The 19,434-nt window shown below is 45.9% G+C and overlaps 1 protein-coding gene across 5 annotated transcripts in view; it reads right to left on the bottom strand.

The window, feature by feature from the left end:
- The window catches only part of LOC111138620 (capping protein regulator and myosin 1 linker 1), a 300,609-nt gene that overhangs the window by 174,961 nt on the left and 106,214 nt on the right, over nucleotides 1–19,434 (bottom strand). For all 5 annotated transcript variants that reach the window (XM_022490645.1, XM_022490647.1, XM_022490648.1 and 2 more), the window contains exons 3-5: nucleotides 13,293–13,343; nucleotides 9,438–9,497; nucleotides 908–1,029 (exon numbers count right to left, since the gene is read on the bottom strand). In XM_022490645.1, coding sequence (XP_022346353.1) covers nucleotides 908–1,029; nucleotides 9,438–9,497; nucleotides 13,293–13,343 — 233 coding nt within the window. The remainder of the gene's footprint in view (nucleotides 1–907; nucleotides 1,030–9,437; nucleotides 9,498–13,292; nucleotides 13,344–19,434) is intronic.

Raw genomic sequence — 19,434 nt, 5'->3', positions numbered from 1 at the left:
CACAGGCCAGCCCCCCGTGCTGGCGGGAGGTGGAGAAAAGAGAGAGCCCTGCGCAGGGCTGTCAGAAGAACCTAGCAGGTCTCAGAAAGCCAGAGACCGTGAGGAAGCCCCATCCCCACCGAGCCACCTGCAAGAGCCCAAAAAGCTCATGGACACAAGGCTAGGTTTTTCCACTTTGCCTCTTAATTCAAGGCAGAGCATCATAAGGAACGCGCTCCTCGAAAGGCAAGTCCCTGAAATGTCCTTCCGGCTCCCACCCAGCAAGGCGCACCACTCACCATCTTCGTGTGTCCCTGTGAGGCTTTGTGGCCTCTGTGCACAGGGCAAGCCCCGGGAGAGGGATTTTTAGACTCTGCACCATCTCCTTCCAGCGGGAAGGTATTTTCACTAGGGACTATTAATTTAGGAAGCTTTCTGACAGCGCATCTCTCTGCCTTTTACCTCTGCCCATCCAACCCCCTCCCAATGACCCACACCCTCCCGAAGGACAAAGTCGGTTACCGAAGCGCAGAATCCCAATGAAAAGCACTTAGCAAAGAAACAGGAGGGCATGCACAGACACAATTCACTCATATTCCTAACGCGTGTTTCAGAAAACTAAGAGGCAAAAAAAGACAAGGAAAAGGAAGCCTCTGGCTCCTATGAGTACTCTCCCTGATGCATTTCTGCAAAGCAGTGAGCCCCTGGTCCCACTAGGGTACGTCTCAAGTTGGGTCAAAAAGGTTTCTGCTTCAGTCCTGGGGGCAGAGGTGAAAGGATGGCCAAACCCTAGATGTCAGACACAAGGGCCCGAGGGAGGGTCTGCCGTCGAATGTTTGAGAGAAGGATGCATGAGCGGAAGGCGCCCTCTCGTTCACGGCCCTGAGGAGCCGTTCTCGCTCTGCTCGCCCTTCCCCCGCGCACTCACACTGGGGACAGGCCGGGAAATATCCTCCGCAGGCAGGTGCCGATGTGGGCCAGCACGTCGCTCACGTCCTCGGGCGACGCCATCTTCATGGTGACGCTGTACTTCTCCGTCTCCACCACCATCTGCAAGAGCCGGGTTGGACGCTGCTTAGTACTCAGCACAGTGCCTTGAATCCTCGGGTTGAAGTCACCTAAATGATATACTCGTGCTGACCTATACCAACGCAATACCAGCTTTTCAAGAAGTACTCCCCTTAAAATAACAACCTTAGTTAAGAGCTGAGGCACTGTTTGGGGAGAGGGTGGAACAGCTGTCGGAAACATCCAGAAACTGAAACAAGGCAAGATTCCCACAGGACCCCCCTCCCCGACCCACCCACCCTGGCCGTGTGATGGAGACAGGATAGTCTCCTTTTACCAAGGTTTGGTCCTGAGGTGTGTGGTCTTACCAAGTCTGTTAGGTCCCTACTCTCCAGAAGAAGTAAGCATACCTCCTTCAGCAAGTAGCCAAGAGCAATCTCATCTTAACCTTTTTTCTGGGGTGGGGGGGACATATTCTAAAACCAAGACCCCCTGTGAGATGTTTTAATGAAGTGTTAAAACCTTTCATCTGGTAACAAAAATCAAATGCTTATAAAACATTTTGACTTTTCTAAAAAGAGAGACTTCTTGGAAAGGATTATATGACAGGAACAAGGTCATCATGCTCAGGGCTAGGCAAAGAATCATTCCAATTAAATGCTGGGAAATGTCCAAAGCTTGCCACCAAAAATGTTGACACTGAGGTCACAGAGCTTGTACTGTAAATAAGCATAAATCAACCTGAGAAAAGGGGCAGGTCGCAAAGGGCAGCTGGTTGTTTATGGACACATTTCAAATAAAAAGAACAAACATCACTTAAAAAAACACACACACATTATCTTGGATCTCAAAAATATTCATGTTAAATGCAATCCCTTTGGATTTTCACTGCATCAAAATAGCCTCACATATTTACTCCCTGCCTGTATGTAACGTGTACAAAAACATGATGGGGGAGTACTACACTTAGGGTGCAACTAGCCAATTAGGTTAACAAAACAGTTTTTAGATTTGTTTTAGGCTGTCCTAAAATTAGCTAAATTAAAAATAATCATCTGTCTTTCAAAGTGTTAACAGTAAAAGGAAAAGTAATGTGGGGCACCTGGGTGGCTCATTTGGTTAAGTGTCTGCCTTCGGCTCAGGTCATGATCCCAGGGTCCTGGGATCAGAGTCCCTCAATCAGGCTTCCTGCTAAGCAGGGAGCCAGCTTCTCCCTCTGCCTGCTGCTCCCCTGCTTGCGCTCTCTACCTCTCAAATAAATAAATAAATAAAATCTTTTAAAAAATTTTAAAAAGAAGGAATGCAATTTATTTGGCAAAATGATGAGATCAAAGAAAAAGACTTAAATGACCCACGAGCACCCCAGAGGTCTCTCTCAATACCTATCACCTCTGTGTCAGTTAGTTGGCTCTCCATATTAAAAAAATTTTTTTTTTCAATCCTAATTTTCATGCACTGGTCTGTTCTTCTAGAAGGTGGCCCAAGGAATATTTCTCCCCCAAAAGGCAGCAAGAATGGGAGTTTATTTACTGTTCAACCCCAGGACGTCCCAACGAAGTACCTTCAGCAAATTAAAGAGGCTCTTACAGCTAGGCTGCAAGGTCCCACGTGCCCGCATCTGTGCGCATGTGTGTTTTAAAGAAGCCAGATGCTCTGGGACACGGCCACTGGGTCGGTGCCCCGTGCCCCGCCCCCACCATTCCCACCGTGAGTAATTATATTTTCACTACGGGGCACTTGCACTTTCCTCCCATCTACTGCATCTATCTATTCCGTTCACGGTTTGGGTGTGAGCAATTAGTAATTAGCTTATTCTAATTCTGCTTCATCTTAACACCTAATCATCCTTAATTGCACAGGATTGAATAGAATGACAGGGAAGAAAAAAAGGTGACAGGTGAAGGGGAAGAAAGGAGGCCTTCAGATTCAAGCTGACACGAAGGCAGCTCACAGCCCCGGAGAATATGTCACCACCTCAGGCTGATGGAAAGATTGCCACAGAGAGATCCAGGGGACACTCTACAGCAAACCTTCCGCCACGACAAAGAACTCCTTCTCATATGCCTCTGTCCCTCCTATTGCGGCTGCTGAAAAACCAAATGCATGCACCAATCCTGGCTTTGCCACCTAGCAGGACAGAGCCCATGACCTCCAGTACGCATTTAAGACAATAATCAGCAGTATCTTATTTAAATAAAATACTAATAATTGAATAATTAAATAAAATCTACAATAATAAAAATAAAATAATCATCAGCAGTATCTTATGTAAGATTCAAATTTCCAACCCTATCCTGCCTCCTTTCTTTAAGGTAAAACAACCTGGCTACACACGAGCACTTCTAAATAAATGTCAGCCAACAGATCTGTCAAGTCTTTTTCATTCTTCTAGCAGAAATAGCCATGGGTTTGCCAAAATCATCCTATGACACAGCAAACAATTAACCTTATAATTAAAAAAAAAAAAAAATAGGTGTTTTGCTTGTACAAGAAATTGTCCAAAAATTCTGTAACTATAAAACCATACAATGGTTGGTCTCACTGTACTGACCACAAACAGGCAACAGAATTTCCACAGAACCTGGATGCCAAAAAGTGGCACGGCAACGAGATTTGGAAAATAAGATAAAGGTCTCTCACATTCCCACAGGGAGGAGGAAAGAGAGCAGCAGTAAATGTCACATTTCACCAACTCAGTAACACAACGCACCTCTCTCACTCACACACGAGGAAGTGTGAGGGTCCCAGGCATGTGATCTGAGTTGACAAAGCTCTAATTAAATAGTGATTAAAAGTGAATCAATCCCAGAGAACATTAGAAGAGAATGGGGATAGGACACCTGGGTGGCTCAGTGGGTTAAAGCATCTGCCTTCGGCTCAGGTCATGATCCCGGAGTCCTGGGATCGAGCCCCATATGGGGTTCCCTGCTCAGTGCAGAGCCTGTTTCTCCCTCTGCCTGCTGCTCTCCCTGTTTGTGTACTCTCTCTCTCTGACAAATAAATAAAATCTTAAAAAAAAAAGCACGTCTCCATCAAGGGGGAATTGTGAGTGCCACAGGCAGATACTACCATCCTTAGGATTTCATGTTAGAGAATATTGGAGAAACCACACATCAAAGGTCCCGGTTACCCAGGTTACTATTTCTCAACCTCTAGAATACGAGACTCAAATGCCTGCCCCAGACACACTGAGTCCTACCCGCTGTGTGCATGTGCGTGTGTGCGGGGGTGTGATGGGGCAAGGGTACTGCTGAGGTATCAGTGTTTCTAAATAGCACCACAGAAACTTTTGAAACATAAGAATTTGAGTGCTGTGAAGCGCCCAGCATCACAGGCCCCTCTGTGGAAGAGGCCCCACCATCCCACTGTCCCTTCATCCCCAAGGGCCACACTAAGTTGAGGCAACGCTATATAGACCCCTCCTCCTGTTTTCACCAGGCCAACAGCCCCATGGGCCTGATACCACCTGAGCTCCTCTGAATGCCAGTCAGACAGAAGGGAGGGGACTACAGTGTCCCTAGACCAGACCAGCACCAGCAGCCACACGGGGAAACCAGTCTTGCTGTACCAACATCCTCTCTCATAATTAAACCCCACAGCCAAATCATACTTTGAATATAACCTTGGCATTAGCATCTCAGTAGTGCCCTTTTGCTTGATCACAACCCTGACATCGTAAACATAAACATCCCAGAATGAAGACCGTTAAGAAGGCCCTGGTTATGTCATCATTCATGAGTAATCATTCACTCCTGCATATGTCTGCCATTTGGGCAAACATATGGTGCTGTAATTTTTCTTCCAAACTCCAGTGTCTAAAGAATGCTAAACACACAGGATAAACACTGCTCTCAGATGAACTATGGAAAAGTTCCAAGGATTTGTATGTTAACCTCGATCAACGTAAAATGACAGTTCTGACAACTTTTAAGAAAGTCATCAACAGACTACACACACACACGCACGTGTGCAGACACAAACACACATTCTCTTCGTAGTTTTAAAAAACGAAAAGTAGAATGAAGGAAACGATAAAGATCAGAGCAAGAATCGAGGAAATAGGAAGCAAAACCAATAAAATCAATAGAGAAATTCAACGAAACCAAAACAAGTTCTTGGAGAAGATCAACACACTCAATAAACGTCTAATCAGACTGGTAGGCAGGAGGGCAGGGAGAAGAATTAATGGATCAGTAGGAGGAGTGACGTTCTACGGATACTGAAAGCATAACAAGGGGATACTATGAACAACGTTGCATCAGTAAATCTGACAACTGAGATGAAACGGGTAAATTTCTTAAAAGACACAAACTACCACAGCTCACTCAAGAAGAAACATATAAATGCATCCATATCTATTAAAGAAATAGAATTTTTCATTAAAAACCTTCCCGAAGAAGAAACTCCAGGCCCTGATGGCATCACTGGTCAATTCAACCACACATTTAAAGAGTTGGTTATTTTAAATTTTTCTAAAAAATCAAAAAGGAAGGATTGATTATATGATCACTCTAACAGAGAATGTGACAAAGACTTTTTTTAAAGAGGAAAGTACAGGGGCGCCCGGGTGGCTCAGTGGGTTAAGCCTCTGCCTTCAGCTCAGGTCATGATCCCAGGGTCCTGGGATCGAGCCCCTCACTGGGCTCTCTGCTCAGGGGAGCCTGCTTCCTCTCTCTCTGCCTGCCTCTCTGCCTACTTGTGATCTCTGTCAAATAAATAAATAACATCGTTTAAAAAAAAAAAGAAAAAAGTACAGTCAATAACTGTCATTAACATAGATGCAAAGATCCTTCACAGACTTTTGACTAGAATCCAACAATACACAAACTGGATAATACGTCATGACCAAGTAGGGCTAATCCCAGGAACGAAAGGTTGAATTAATACCTGAAAGTCAATCAATATAATTCACCTTATTAACAAACTAAAAAGAAAACAAATCCACATTAGAGAAAAAAACCTGTGACAAAACAAACTAATTCCTGAATAAAAAATTCCCAGCCAACTTGGCATAGAAGAGAAATTCCTCAACCAGACAAAGGGCATCAGTGAAAAATCTCCAGCTAACGTCACTCGTAGTGGAAAGAGAACGGCACTCTCCCTCCGCGACGAGGGAGAGAACAAGGATGTTTGCTCCCAGTGCCTCCACTCAGCACTGATCCGGAGGTGTTAGTGAGGACAGTGCCCAGGCGCTGAGATCGGACTTTACCGCACCTAGAAGTGAACAAGTTAGCCTGTCGCTGTTTCGTGGACGCCCGCGGTACACAGCAGAGTCCTGGATCACACGGAAAGGACTTGACTATTCATGGCACAGCAGAGGGCATGAGCACCAAGCGAAAGGAACCCTGGAACCTGGGTAATCTGTTTTCACAGTAAAGAGTAAGCAAGCCCACTCTTTGTTCATAAGGGCACATGCCATCAGCTCACGTGGATACTCAGGGCAAACAGAACCCCGGAAAGCAGCCTGCGTAAAGAGAAGTCACAGCACGGAATTCCGGGCACAGCCGGCAAGACATGCAGGAACCTCAGAGACCCAACAGCAATAAGGCAGAAAAAGAAATAAAACGGATCAATACTGAAAAGGGAAGAAGTGTAACTGTCTTTATTCACAAACGACACCATTGTCCATGTAGAAAATGATGAAATTCATTTTTAAAAGCTACTCGTACTAAGAGGAGAGCACAACCACTTGTCAGGATACAAGTTTAATATGCAAAAGTCCGCCATGTATCTATACTGGCAAGAATCATTAAGAACTGGCATTTAAAACAATACCGTTTACAACAGCATCACGACATATAGGATGCTTGGGAATAAATCTGACAAAAGATGTGTAAGGCCTGTACACTGAAAGCTACAATAAAACGCCATAGAGACACATTGAAGAAGACCTAAATAGTGTAGAAATACACAGCTTTCTTGGGTCAAGGACTCCATACTGTGTCAATTCTCCCCAAACTGGCTTCTAGATTCAATCCAATACCAACCAAGATCTCAACAGCCTTCTCCGTAGAAACTGAGCTGAGTCTAAAATTCTTATGGAATTGCAAAGGACCCAGAACCACTGAACAACTGTGAGAAAGAAGAACAAAGTTAGAAGACTAACACTATCTGATTTCGAGTCTTACTATAAAGTTACAGTGATCAGGACGGTGTGGTAGTTGCATAAAGACAGACCACAGGGACAAGATTCAGTCCAGAAACGGACCAACACTTACATGAACAACTGATCGCCAGCAAAAGTGGAAGCCAGTTCAGTGTGGAAACAACAGTGTTTCAAACAGGTGGATAAGCCACACACATGCAAAAGAAAACACACACACACACACACACACACACACACACACACACACCCCAAAAAGAAACCCCCACATTGCTTTATATACAGAAACTCCTTCAAAGTGGATCATAGAGCTAAATGTATAACGTAAAGCTGTAATACTCCCAAAAGATATAGAACATTCTGTGACCCTGGGTTGAGCAAAGATTTATTCAACATGACACCAGCATGATCCATAAAAATATATATATAAAGACAAATTGGGCATCATCAAAATTTAAAACTTGTGCCCTTTGAAAAGCACTGCAAAGAATATGAAATGACAGGCTGCAGACTAAGGAAAAACATACGTGTAAATCATGTATCCAAAAAGGGATTTGTATTCAGAATATACAAAGAACTCTTAAAACAATAACAAAACAACTCAATTTTAAAAATGACAAAACATTTTAAACAGCACTTGAAAAAGGCACATAGATGATGGCAGACAAGCAGATAAAAAGATACTCAATATCTTTTTCTTTTTTTTTGAAGATTTTATTTATTTATTTGACAGAGAGAGACACAGCGAGAGAGTGAACACAAGCTGGGTTTGGGGGGGTGGGGAGAAGCAGGCTTCCCGCCCAGCAGGGAGCCCGACGAGGAGGTGGGGAGGCTGGATTCCAGGATCCTGGAATCATGATCTGAGCAGAAGGCAGTCGCTTAACAACTGAGCCACCCAGGTGCTCCACTCAACATCTTTAGTCATTGGAAAAATGTAAATTAAAACTACAATGAGAAAGCATCACACACTTTTCAGAACAGCTAAAATTAAACACAATGACCATGCCAGTATCAGGAGAATGTGGAGGAACCAGGACCCCCCATGCACTGTTTGTGGCAACGTCCAATGGTATAATTACTTTGGAAAACAGTTCAGCAACTTCTTAAAAAGTTAAACAAGCACCCACCATATACTTCAGCCATTTCATTCTGAGATATCTACCTATGGGAAATGAAAGCCTCTGTCCAATCAAAGATTTGTACATAAAGCTTCACAGCAGCTTTGCTGGTCTTGGCCAACAACACAAACAACCCAACTGTCCCCCACTGGGTGAAGGGATAATAAGGCAGCTGTGGTACAGCCCACAGTGGAATACAACAGAACACGAGGGGACACAGCGGGACGCAGCAGAACACAATGGGACAGAACAGAACACAGTGGAACACTACTCAACAATAAAAAGGAACTATTGAGACATGCAACAAAATAAATCGATCCCAAAACAATTATTCCGATGAAAGAAGGTAGGCAATAAAGTATCGGACTCATCTCCAGCTGCAGGGAGCTGACGCCCACAGGTGAGGAGAGCAAGAGGGAGTGCTGACTGGCCGATATGAGGAGACTGTGTGATGAGGACTAAATCTGGTATCTCGACTGTGATAATTGTTTCATAGTACACATATGTCAAAGCTTAACCACACTGTACACTTCAGCTTGTGGCATATTACTTATTATCGCTCAATAAAGCTGTTTTCAAAAATCTGCATCTTAGGGACAACTGGGTGGCTCAGGTGGTTAAGCATCCAACTCTTGATTATGGCTCAGGTCATGATCCCAGGGTCCTGAGATCGAGCCCCACGTGGAGCCCTACCTCAAGGCCTGTTATCAGGCTCTGTTCTCAATAGGGAATCTGCTTGAGAGTCTCTCTCTCTCCCTCTCCCTCTGTATCTTCCCACCATGAGCTTTCTCTCTCTCTCTAAAATAATAAATAAATCTTTTAAAAAATCCACATTTTATTAATACCAAAAAAATTTCATGCATCACTATATTCCCAGAAAGACCTTATTAGATACTGTTGTATAATAGCTACAAGATTTTAACACTAAACCTTATTGTACAAAATCTCACGTTTACATCCCCAGCTCACATAAGAGCTCCCTGGTCCTTCTCAGCCTGAGTTCCACAGACTATGTTTATCTTCTGAGAACAACACATTCCCAGCCCCGACCCACGCAGCCCCCTGTTCAGTCTCTCATTCAGAAACTTCATTTTCCCTAATCTGGTTTTCCTACATTATCTCAGAGACTTTCAACAGTGAAACCAGACAGGAGTTCCCCAGTTTCAGAAACCCAAGAGAGGTTAGGGCCACACCGTCGGGACACACAAGAAGCTGCTGTTGGCACGCACCTGAGCGGACTTGGAGCACATGACACCATGAATCTCCAGGTAGCTGAAGGTTAACTCGAGCTGCAATTGAAATAAAAACCTGTAATGAATGAGGGTGGCAAAACCTAGACTTCACGGTGAAAATGCTACAATTACAAACAGTCTGAGAGCCAAACAAGGTTCTGGGTGTCTTTGGAAGGCAGGCGGGCTTACCGTCTCCATTCCTGCATGAAGATAGGACCTTGATTACTGTCTTTCAGAAAAAGTATTCTTCACTTTACGAAAGGGCTGAAAGGAAGCTAGAAGACTGACTTTTTAAATTTCATCAAAGGACAAACTCAATGGAAAGTTTTTACACATCTACTCTAGTATTTCTTCATTGAGAGATGAATGTGTATGAAATGAATGCTCTCCTATTTCAAAATTTTGCTCCAGAAAGTCCCATCAAGATGACGATATTGGTTTTCCCTTCTCTCTAAACCCTTACCTCTTTGGGTGACACTCTGGCCACTTACTGGAATCATTGTCATTCCTTCTCCATCTTTCAAAAAAAATGCCTATTTTGAATGGATTTAGAAAAATACAACATATAGAAATTTTAAACTGTGGTTAAATGAAACACACAGTTATATAAAAATTTTATCTCTGTGGGCAGATAAATGATTTAATTCCTTCCCATTTTAATAAGTGATCCTTTCTCTCTTCTCCTATAATCAGCATTTTGTTCCCCTTCAAAATAGCTCCAGTCCCACACTTTTCCTATTTTTCCTGGACAACAGCCACTAATCTTTCCCCCAATTTTGCAGTCTTTCATCTGACTACAGCAAACAATCCCAGCACACCTGTTAGAGGAGATTGAGTTAGATCAGTTTATTTGAACTCTTTGCCCTCAAACTAGAAAGGTAAGGGGAAAAGTACCTTCGAGGGAACCAAACCCACAAGACCCTTAGTTGTGCCCCTGGGTGCTATGCTGTACCCTATGCATTTGGTAGGATAAACCTTACAACGGAGAACCCCTGAATCTCCAGCTAACTATCTTGATGTCTAGCGCTGAGGGCCAGAGGTAAAGAAGTTATTCTTTCATTATTCACTTAGTCAACCCACAGACGCATGTGGAAGGCCTAGTATGTGCCAGGACTGGAACTGGAAAGAAGGAGGACATAACTCTCTTGTCCTCCCAGAGTCAAATGTGGCACTGGAGGCGCATTTTAAACATTCTATTCGAGTAGAAGTCTTCTTATCTACCATTATTATCAAGACTGATGCTTGGCTGGGTTTTGAAAAGTCACCTCAAGCAGGAAATCATTTTCTAAAAAGTGTTCATATCTACCTTCAGTTAGTTCAAAGCAAAACTTGTAAACATCGTTTCAGTGGCTAGCCTTTGATAGAGTGACCACATTTCTTCTTTGAGTAGAGCCCAGTGGCTAGCCTGGCAACTGTATTTCCTCTGGGGGCCACAGCCGCAAATGTAGGGCACCTGCCATCCAATTCAAGTCTCTCCAAAATGGAGTGAGGGGGTGCCCAGGTGGCTCAGTCAGTTGAGTGCCCAACTCTTTTTTTTTTAATAAGATTTATTTATTTAATTATTTATTTATTTGACAGCTCACAAGTAGGCAGAGGCAGGCAGAGAGAGAAGAGGAAGCATGCTCCCCGCTGAGCAGAGAGCCCGATGCGGGACTCGATCCCAGGACCCTGGGATCATGACCTGAGCCGAAGGCAGAGGCTTTAACCCACTGAGCCACCCAGGTGCCCCTGAGTGCCCAACTCTTGATCTCAGCTCGGGTCATGATCTCGGGGTCATGGGATCGAGCCCCACGTTGGGCTCTGTGCTCAGTGGGGAGTCTGCCTGTGATTCTCTCCCTCTCCCTTTGCCTCTGCTCTTCCATGTCCCACCACTCCCTCTCTCTCTCAAATAAATAAATCTTTAAAAATAAATAATAATAAACACAATGGAGAATTTGAAGACACTTGCAAAGCAACTTGAGGGTATAATTTTACTGAATTATTATGCTCCCCACCACCTCAGCCTTTAACAACTGTCTGGTCCTTAACAAGACAGTAATTTCTTTTTCCATAATTCACCTTTACCAATACTTAGTATTATTGCACAGATACTCTTTTGCAGCCTATTTCACTGCTATGTGAAATACCTTTAATTAAATAAATGTACTGCTGTCGTGACAGCTGCTATGAATAGGTTTGGAAACAAACCGCTGAACCTCAGTGGGCACTCATTCAACTGGTGGGAGCAGGTGTGAACAGGCCGGTGCTCTCACCGCCCAGCAGCTACGAAAACCAGCTGGCATGAATCCGCACCATGCGGCATGGCACAGGTACCCTGTGATCAATCTGGCCGAGGGAAGTTAGTTGGAGGTCAATTAAGACGTTTCCATGGCACCTGGGGCTGTCACTGAGAGAAGCAAAGTGTCAGGGAGCAGGAAAGCATGGAGACATTTGGCGAGGCTCTCAAGTTTGTCAAGGAAACAAGGAGCCGAAAGGGAAGTCCAGGAAGAAGGCGGGGGGAGATTCTTCAACCCAGCTTCTCTGTGGGTCCGTGCCTGATCTGGTAATTACCCACTCTTGCCTGCAAAGCTGAGCTGGGGCCTCCGGAGGCGAGAGCAAATTTCTATTTCTTCACTGGGCGTGACTGCAAAAGTATTTACTTTGTGGGTTCATCACAGAGATGGACATTTCTATTTTGTACATCTGACTGCATGTGTGATACAGTTAACATAAATACCAAAGAAAAAGTGTTCCATCACTGCCCAAAAAAAGAGAAGACATTTATGCCATAATTAGCACCTACTGTATAGTAGTCTTCCGAGTATAATTATTTCCCCAGGAAATTGGTGTCATTGACACAGGTCTTGCTTCTCCGCCAAGGTGTGCTGTGGCACGTGAAAACCAGCCTGGTCTAAGGGGGCAATGTGAACACACATCACTTTGGAAGAAACTGCTTTTCCCCATCTGTGATGCTGACGAGATCTGAAATCAGAACCAATGCCCAAACTATGCACATCATAGGACAAAGCCAGTCTGGGGGCAGAGCAAGGGAGGGGGCAGTATGGGATCAGCCAGCAGAAGAGGGGCAGCGACTGCCCCAGAGATAAGCCGCCTTTCCACACAGAACATTTTTAATTAGGGGAAACATTATTCAGGGGCCTTCTACTCAATAGGGTACTTGACTATTTCTCAAGCCCATAAAATTTCCTTCTGCAATTAATTTTTCACCAGTGGGATAATGGTTCAGTCACTTCCTTATAGCCCGCCTTGGGGTGTTTTACTATATAGGCAACGTAGCCGAACATGATCCCCATAATAATTGATTTCATTTACAACACATTAGAAACAGACTCACTTCACATGACCAATGGGGGCGGGGACCAATAGTTGCACTCCTCGGAAAAACATCGTAAAATTTAGCATCTGTTATAATCGGGGGGTGCGGAAAGGCAGCAGGCACCCTGAGCCCTGGACTAGCAAACAGTGAGCTGGTCTCTTGGCGAAATTAAATCGATCCTTTCAAGAACAGAGTGGTTTCGTGGTCGGGGATATGGAGCACAATGCTTCCCCACTTTTCATGGGACGCTTTTAAACGAGAAGAGGAAAAACGATGGAGTAAAAGCTATTCGTCATCGCAACGCTGAAGTGCTTCCTGGAGAAGAAGCAAGGAAAATATGGGTGTGCTAAGAACGCTCCGGACACAGCCTCAATTGTGAAATCGGCATCACTGAGGAGTGAGCGTGTGCGCGCATGCGTGCACATGCCTCATTCGTGAAGTCTGCGTCGCTGAGGGGCGCACGCGTGTGTGTGCGTGCGTGCGTGCGTGCGTACATGCGCGCGCGTGCGTGTTGGAGGAAAGGCACGGCCACTTACCTTGCTAGGGATCCGTGCTGTTACAAGGAAGGCCCGGTATGATGTGAGCACCTGCAGGAGAAAAAAGCAGCATCAGTATAAGTACCACCGGTGGGACTCGGAGACTCTGGTGTGACCCACAGGACTGAAGGACATGGAGCACCGAGAGGCCACGGGGCTTGGCTCCTGGCGTGTGAGAAAACTAAGGGAACTGGGACGGCTGCTGGCCATGAGAGTCGCTGTAGGCACCGAACAAACCACTTGTGAACTCTCAAGGGGAGCGGTGGGTCAACGGCCCACAGGACCAAGAGATTACTTCCGCTGAGTCAGCACGACAGGTCTTACAGACGGACAGTCATGAGCCTCCCTATAACAGCAAACTGAAGGAAGAAGCCAAGGGCTCATGCACGCTTTCCAATTACAACCACCGGCCACGCTGGCCCTCTAGCTTCGCCTTCTCTGTACACAGGCGGAAAACACTTACACAAGGCCCAGGCAGCGTAACCCGTGTACTCCAAGCTGTTCCCAGCTAAGTTTCTCAGCGGGCTTGTCCCAGTCCTTGAGAGAACATGTATGGAAGTTTTGATTCCAAAACTCAGCTAAGAACATGGATGGAGCCCAGAGAGCCCCACATGCCCTGCAGAGGCTGGAAATGGTTTGAAGTCAGGCATGGAGGAGGGAGCCCACATCCATGACTGCAACAGTCCAAAGGCGCTTGGAGGCCCAGGCAGACCCCAGGGCCTTTGCAGTGGAGAGGAGTGGTCTCTGACACTGTGTTGCTGCTGGGAGAACTGGCTTTTTCATCTCCCAGAGAACCTCCTTATCACTAAATTTAGTATTTACAATGCAGCACACATGTTTCTCTCTTCTGGGGGCACTAATACAAACAACCCCCAGTCTTGTCGCAAATCTGAAGCTCAGAGAAACTCCGCATCGAGGTAAATTCGTATCCAGGTCACAAAACTCACGTGCCGAAAGAGGACTCAGTATCACCTGTGACCTAAAACCCCCTTGTTTATCGTCTCAGTTTCCCATCTGAGAGCAGGTCCAGAGAAACTCATCACATTTGCCGGCTTGTGCCAGCATTGAGACTGGACACTGGGACCCCTGGCCCCAGCGTATTATATCTCTACACCTTCCCCTCACGTGCACAATACATTCAATGCCAAAAGACCCAGACAAGAACAAGCCTTTCCAGTATTTGCAAAAATACATTATGCTCTGTGAACAGTCCTGCAAAGGGAAACTGGTCCCACGATATCCAGGATCGTGTTACAAGCACAGTAGCGATAACCACGACCAGTACTACTGGTTACATCATCCCTGATCCTCTAAGAGCTAGAAACAGTTATTATCCCCATTTGAACAAGAAGAAACTAAGGCCTGGAAAGATTATGTCACTTCCTGAGTGACCCAGAAAGCAGGTGGCAGAGCTGGGATTCGAAGCTGGTGTGGTCTCGGTCCAGAGACTAATTCCTTATACAGACCATCGGATTTCCAGAATCTACTTCCTGAAGAGTCTACACACATGCAAACACAGATGAGTCACAGAACTTTAAAGTCAGAAAAAAGCAAACAGGTATAAGCGTCACTGGCAGGATGAGGGATGTTTGAGGATCATAAGGAAAAGAACCTGTCCCTACTGGTCTGCCCGTCTGTCTCTGTCTTCTATCCGCCTACCTGTTTCTAGCTCTCTACCTGAGTAACTCAGTCTGTGTGTGTCTCTCCCCATCTGCTCCCCCTCTTCCACACCCTGCCCTGCTGTGGCGGCCACTGCCCCCCACGCTCCCCAGCTTCTCAGTCTCTAGTCCCTCCTCTGGTTCCCCACTCCCCACCCCCCACTCTGCCCTCATTTCTCAGCACTTCCTCTAAGCCAAGCACTCGAGAGCTTGTATCTTATTTATGCCGATTTCCAACAGTAGCCACCGTCACAGAGGAGATCCTGCATTCTTTCTGGAAGGATATTTCATTTGTAACACGGTCACAGAGACACTCAAACAAAACGTGAAATAAAAATGACAAGGCACCTTTTGACACGGTTGAACAAAGAGCACCTCGGTAATTAAGTGATTACAAGGTCCCCTGTGTGAATCTAATTAATAAGTGTTAGAAACTAATCTCAAACAAGCACCCAGCCGCGTGGGTCGGCTTCCCGCCCCTTCGTCCGTGCGGGGCTCGGGGGTAGGAAGGAAGTTTCCCCACGAGCAGCCTGCCTGCCTTCTCTGGACAAGCCCTCTCCAGATCAGTCACCACGGGGGCTTCTAGGTGCCACGGATAGAGTATTCACTGGGTCGTACACTTTTTTAAAGGGCGGATTAAAACAAAACAAAACAAAACAAAAAACCCAGACTGTTCCTACGGCTTCACCCTTTGAATAAAGAGCAACCAACCTCTTGACCATGCGTAGACACTACGACGTCCTAATGAGCGCTTCTGCTTTCCCTCAGCCAGCCTGACAGAGCCTCCAATCTGTGCTCCTGTGTGCCAACTCCCTTTCTTTAAAAATATTCCTTAAGTACCCAGTGTCCTTTGGAATTTGGACACGGGCCAACAGAATTTGCCTAAAAAGAGCCACATCCGTGTGGGAGCCCAGGCTTTGAAGGAAGAAGCTTTCTGCCGGCCGGTCCCCATTTCTGGTGGTCATCTACGGTCCCCAGAGGCACGAGGACTGGTCTTAGAAAGTTTGGGAGGGGGTGGGGTAGAGTGGGTGAAATCGTCCGAAGCCAACCCAGCCCTTCCCAAGACTATACCCGACTGCAAGCACCAGAGTGTAGCAGTATTTTGCAGCAAGAGAAGAAAACTACAAATGCCTTTATTCCAAGAATCCTGCCTCTTGGCCCATCAATGCAAACTGGGCCAATAAATGGGGCTACGTTCATGCTGGGAACCCCAAAGAACTTGGTCTCCTAGCTTTCCTGTTCAGCTCCAAGACTGCCCCGGGTTTTGTTGTCTTGGAGGCTTCAGAGTGCATACATATGGCGATCACACAGGAAAACTCCTCTGCGATTGATCCCAGTAATGAGCACCACCTTGGTGCTGGGAGTAACAAGCACCCCATTTGCTGATGTTTCTAGTCTGAGCACTGAGAATCCTGTGTTCCAGGACTCCAGGACCCTCCAGGACCCCTCCATGGGTTTTGGAATCAGGAAGGCAGATTTAAATTCTGGTTCTGCTACTCGCTAGTGGTTTAACCCCAACAGTCAGTGAACTTCCCGATACCTCAATTTGCTCATCTGTAGAACAAGAGGAATATTCCTCCACAGGACAAATGCTGTTATTTTAAGTATGATACCGATGTAGATAAAGGCCTAGCCCAGCTCCCAGAAGGTCTTTTGCCAAATACCCGCTCTCTATCATTTTAACTGATGTGATAGCATCTTAAATTTCAATTCCCAAATTAAGATTAAGTAGTTACACTTGCTGGATTTTTTTTTTTTTAAGTAATAGTTTTTGGCAACAGAACAAAACAAACAAAACCTACCAAGATTCTGAGATATCCTATAGGCTAAAATTTTCAGTTCAATATATTTTCTTGCAAAGTTAAAACAAAACAAAACAAAACAAAAAACTTGGGGGCAGGTAGAGGGCCTCAGAAGAAATATCTGTGCTTAATCAAGGAAACTTAGTCACCAAGGATAAGCTACAACTTCCCTCCCACCTCCTCTGGGGAGGCCCATTCTTCCACAAAGGTCTTAGCATGCAAACCACAACTTCAAGCCCTATAATGAATTTCCTCTCCCTTTCATTGAAATGCAAGCAGCAGCCTTGCTCCCTCTGAGGCTTCTCCACTCAACTTCTTTTAACTTCAAAATTTCACTTCGAAACGTTTTATAAAAATCCTCCCTACTGCTAAGACTCACAACTTAGCAGAGGAGCCTAAATATTCTTACGGAAATGATATATAATGTGGTTGGCTATGAAGCCCTCTCACTGCATACTTCTTAAAAACTGAAATAAATACCTATTTCACCCTCTTTAATAACTCCATTGCCTAAAGCCTACCGCCGCACAGGTAATCCATAAATTCATGACACCTGAATCCACATTCTCTCGTGCAGATTACCAAGAATGCCTTTCCTTTAAAATTGGGCTCTACAGGGCAAATATTCAAAAAAGGGTCTTATACCCCCTAAGTACTCTCTAATTTGCAAGCAAACTAAATGAAGAAAGCCATGTAATACGTTTACCCTCTTCCAGACGCCCAGCTCAAAGGGTATCACGGACAAGACCTCTTTAATCCAAGACACACACTTCCAGGGAGAGAGACAGGCAGGTGGCGAGGACCATTATCACCACCGTGCAGGTATGAGTGACAGATACCCAGAGCCTTGCACAAGATTGCCCAGAAAGTTGAATGAGAATAAAAAGTCTCTCTTGGCCCTGAGCCTCCTAACACACTGCACCCAGCCATGACAACCATCACCCTCTCTAGCTAAAGCAGGAGGAGGCTTCACCCGAAAGGAATACAAACATCATTTTTGCGCAATTTCTGGCTCCTGATCCTTTATAACACTGGATCACCACAATACTGAGTATCTATCTGTTTCTCTGTGTCATTAATAGATGTGCCCTAACGAGGCAGGATGGTCTAGTACAGGATCTGAAAATTACAGCCTATGGGCCAAATCCCGCACACCGCCTCTTTTTATAAATAAAGCTTTAATGGGACATGGCTACACCATTTGTTTGATGTACTATCTCTGGCTGCTTTCACACAGGCATTTTTAGGGCACACAGGGCCTAAAATACTTACTCTCTGGTCCCATACAGAAAGAACTATCAGATCCCATACAGAAGGAGTTCGTCAACCCCTGGCCCAGCACTCTCAAGGGAGACGCCTGGAGTGGGACGGTTGTCTGCATTTCAATTCGATCTACTATCTGTGTGACTTAGGCGGACCACCTGACCATCACTGTGGGTCTGTTTCCTCCTCTGCAAATGGGAGCAGAAATCGTACCTGCACCCACAGAGCCATGAGGGTTCACCGGGTCCGTTGTACGTGTGATGCACCCAGAAGAGCGCTCGCAGGTCAAACAGCACAACCGTGTGTGAGTATTTGTTTATCTCAATAGTACAACAAAACCGCGACGCATGCCCACCACCGTGTTAAACCAAGAGGGAGTCAGCTGTACATACAACCTGGGGTTGGCCTCAACCTGGCTGAGGGCCCTAACGGAACAGGTCACTATCTTTGTGGACCTAAATGTCCCCAAACTAGAATTAAGAATGGTGAAAAGAGGTCCCCGTGTCCCCTTCCTGCCCTTGGGGTCCGTGACTTAGGCCCACTGTGGGCTCCCCCGGTTCCAGGACCCTGCTCCTCTCTGGTGTGTGGACAGCTGCAAAGGGCAAGTCCCCAGGACATATCTGCTGAGAGGAATTAGTTCCTTCCTGGGACCCTACTCCCTGGCAAGACAGATGCTCCCTCCATTCGGGAGCGAGGAAGCCACTGGAGTCGGGCTTCGGTTCTCTCACACCTGTGCACATCCATTTCCTCTTCACCTGGTTATTTCTGTCACTGTGCAGACAACGGGGCGTTTAAACACAGCATGTCAGACACAATGGCTTCCTTCTGTCTGCAGTCGCATTGCTGCAAGCTCCATTACCGAAGCATGAAAGAAAACAAACGCATTTAATGTTTCTCCGCAGATGAACATGTGGCTACTTCAAAACATCCATTCTCCTTAACGTCACTCCGCACCACATCTGCTTTCAAGACACAAAACTCTGGAATATGTCACACTGATTCTATTATGAGGGCACATTTTTCTTTTCTTTTTTTTTTTAAACACTTTATTTCTTTATTTATTTGTTGGGGGTGTTGGCGGTGCACAAGCAGGGAGAGTGGCAGGCAGAGGGAGGAACACGAGCAGAGAGCCCGATGCGGGGCTCCATCCCAGGACCCCAGGGTCATGACCTGAGCCGCAGGCAGATGCTTAACTGACTGAGCCACCCAGGCGCCCCAGGACACACTTTTTGAGGCAGAATTCTCCCTAGAAAGGGACCACCTCCCAGGCTATAAACAAGATGAGTCCAATACCCAGCTCCAGCTCCTCGGGGTGCAGGTGGGCCCACGTCAGGCCCTCAGGGGTCCAGAGTTCCTGCCCAGAGCTCTCAACCCCAGGTGGGTGCTTGGGAAGGGATTAGTCATCACTGTCCTGTTTAT

Source organism: Enhydra lutris, unplaced genomic scaffold (genome assembly GCF_002288905.1).
Source record: "Enhydra lutris kenyoni isolate GAN:26980312 unplaced genomic scaffold, ASM228890v2 scaffoldscaffold93, whole genome shotgun sequence".
Taxonomy (NCBI): Eukaryota; Metazoa; Chordata; class Mammalia; order Carnivora; family Mustelidae; genus Enhydra; species Enhydra lutris.
The sequence above is the reverse complement of the archived record's forward strand: the minus strand, read 5'-3'. Positions and strand labels throughout refer to the sequence as shown.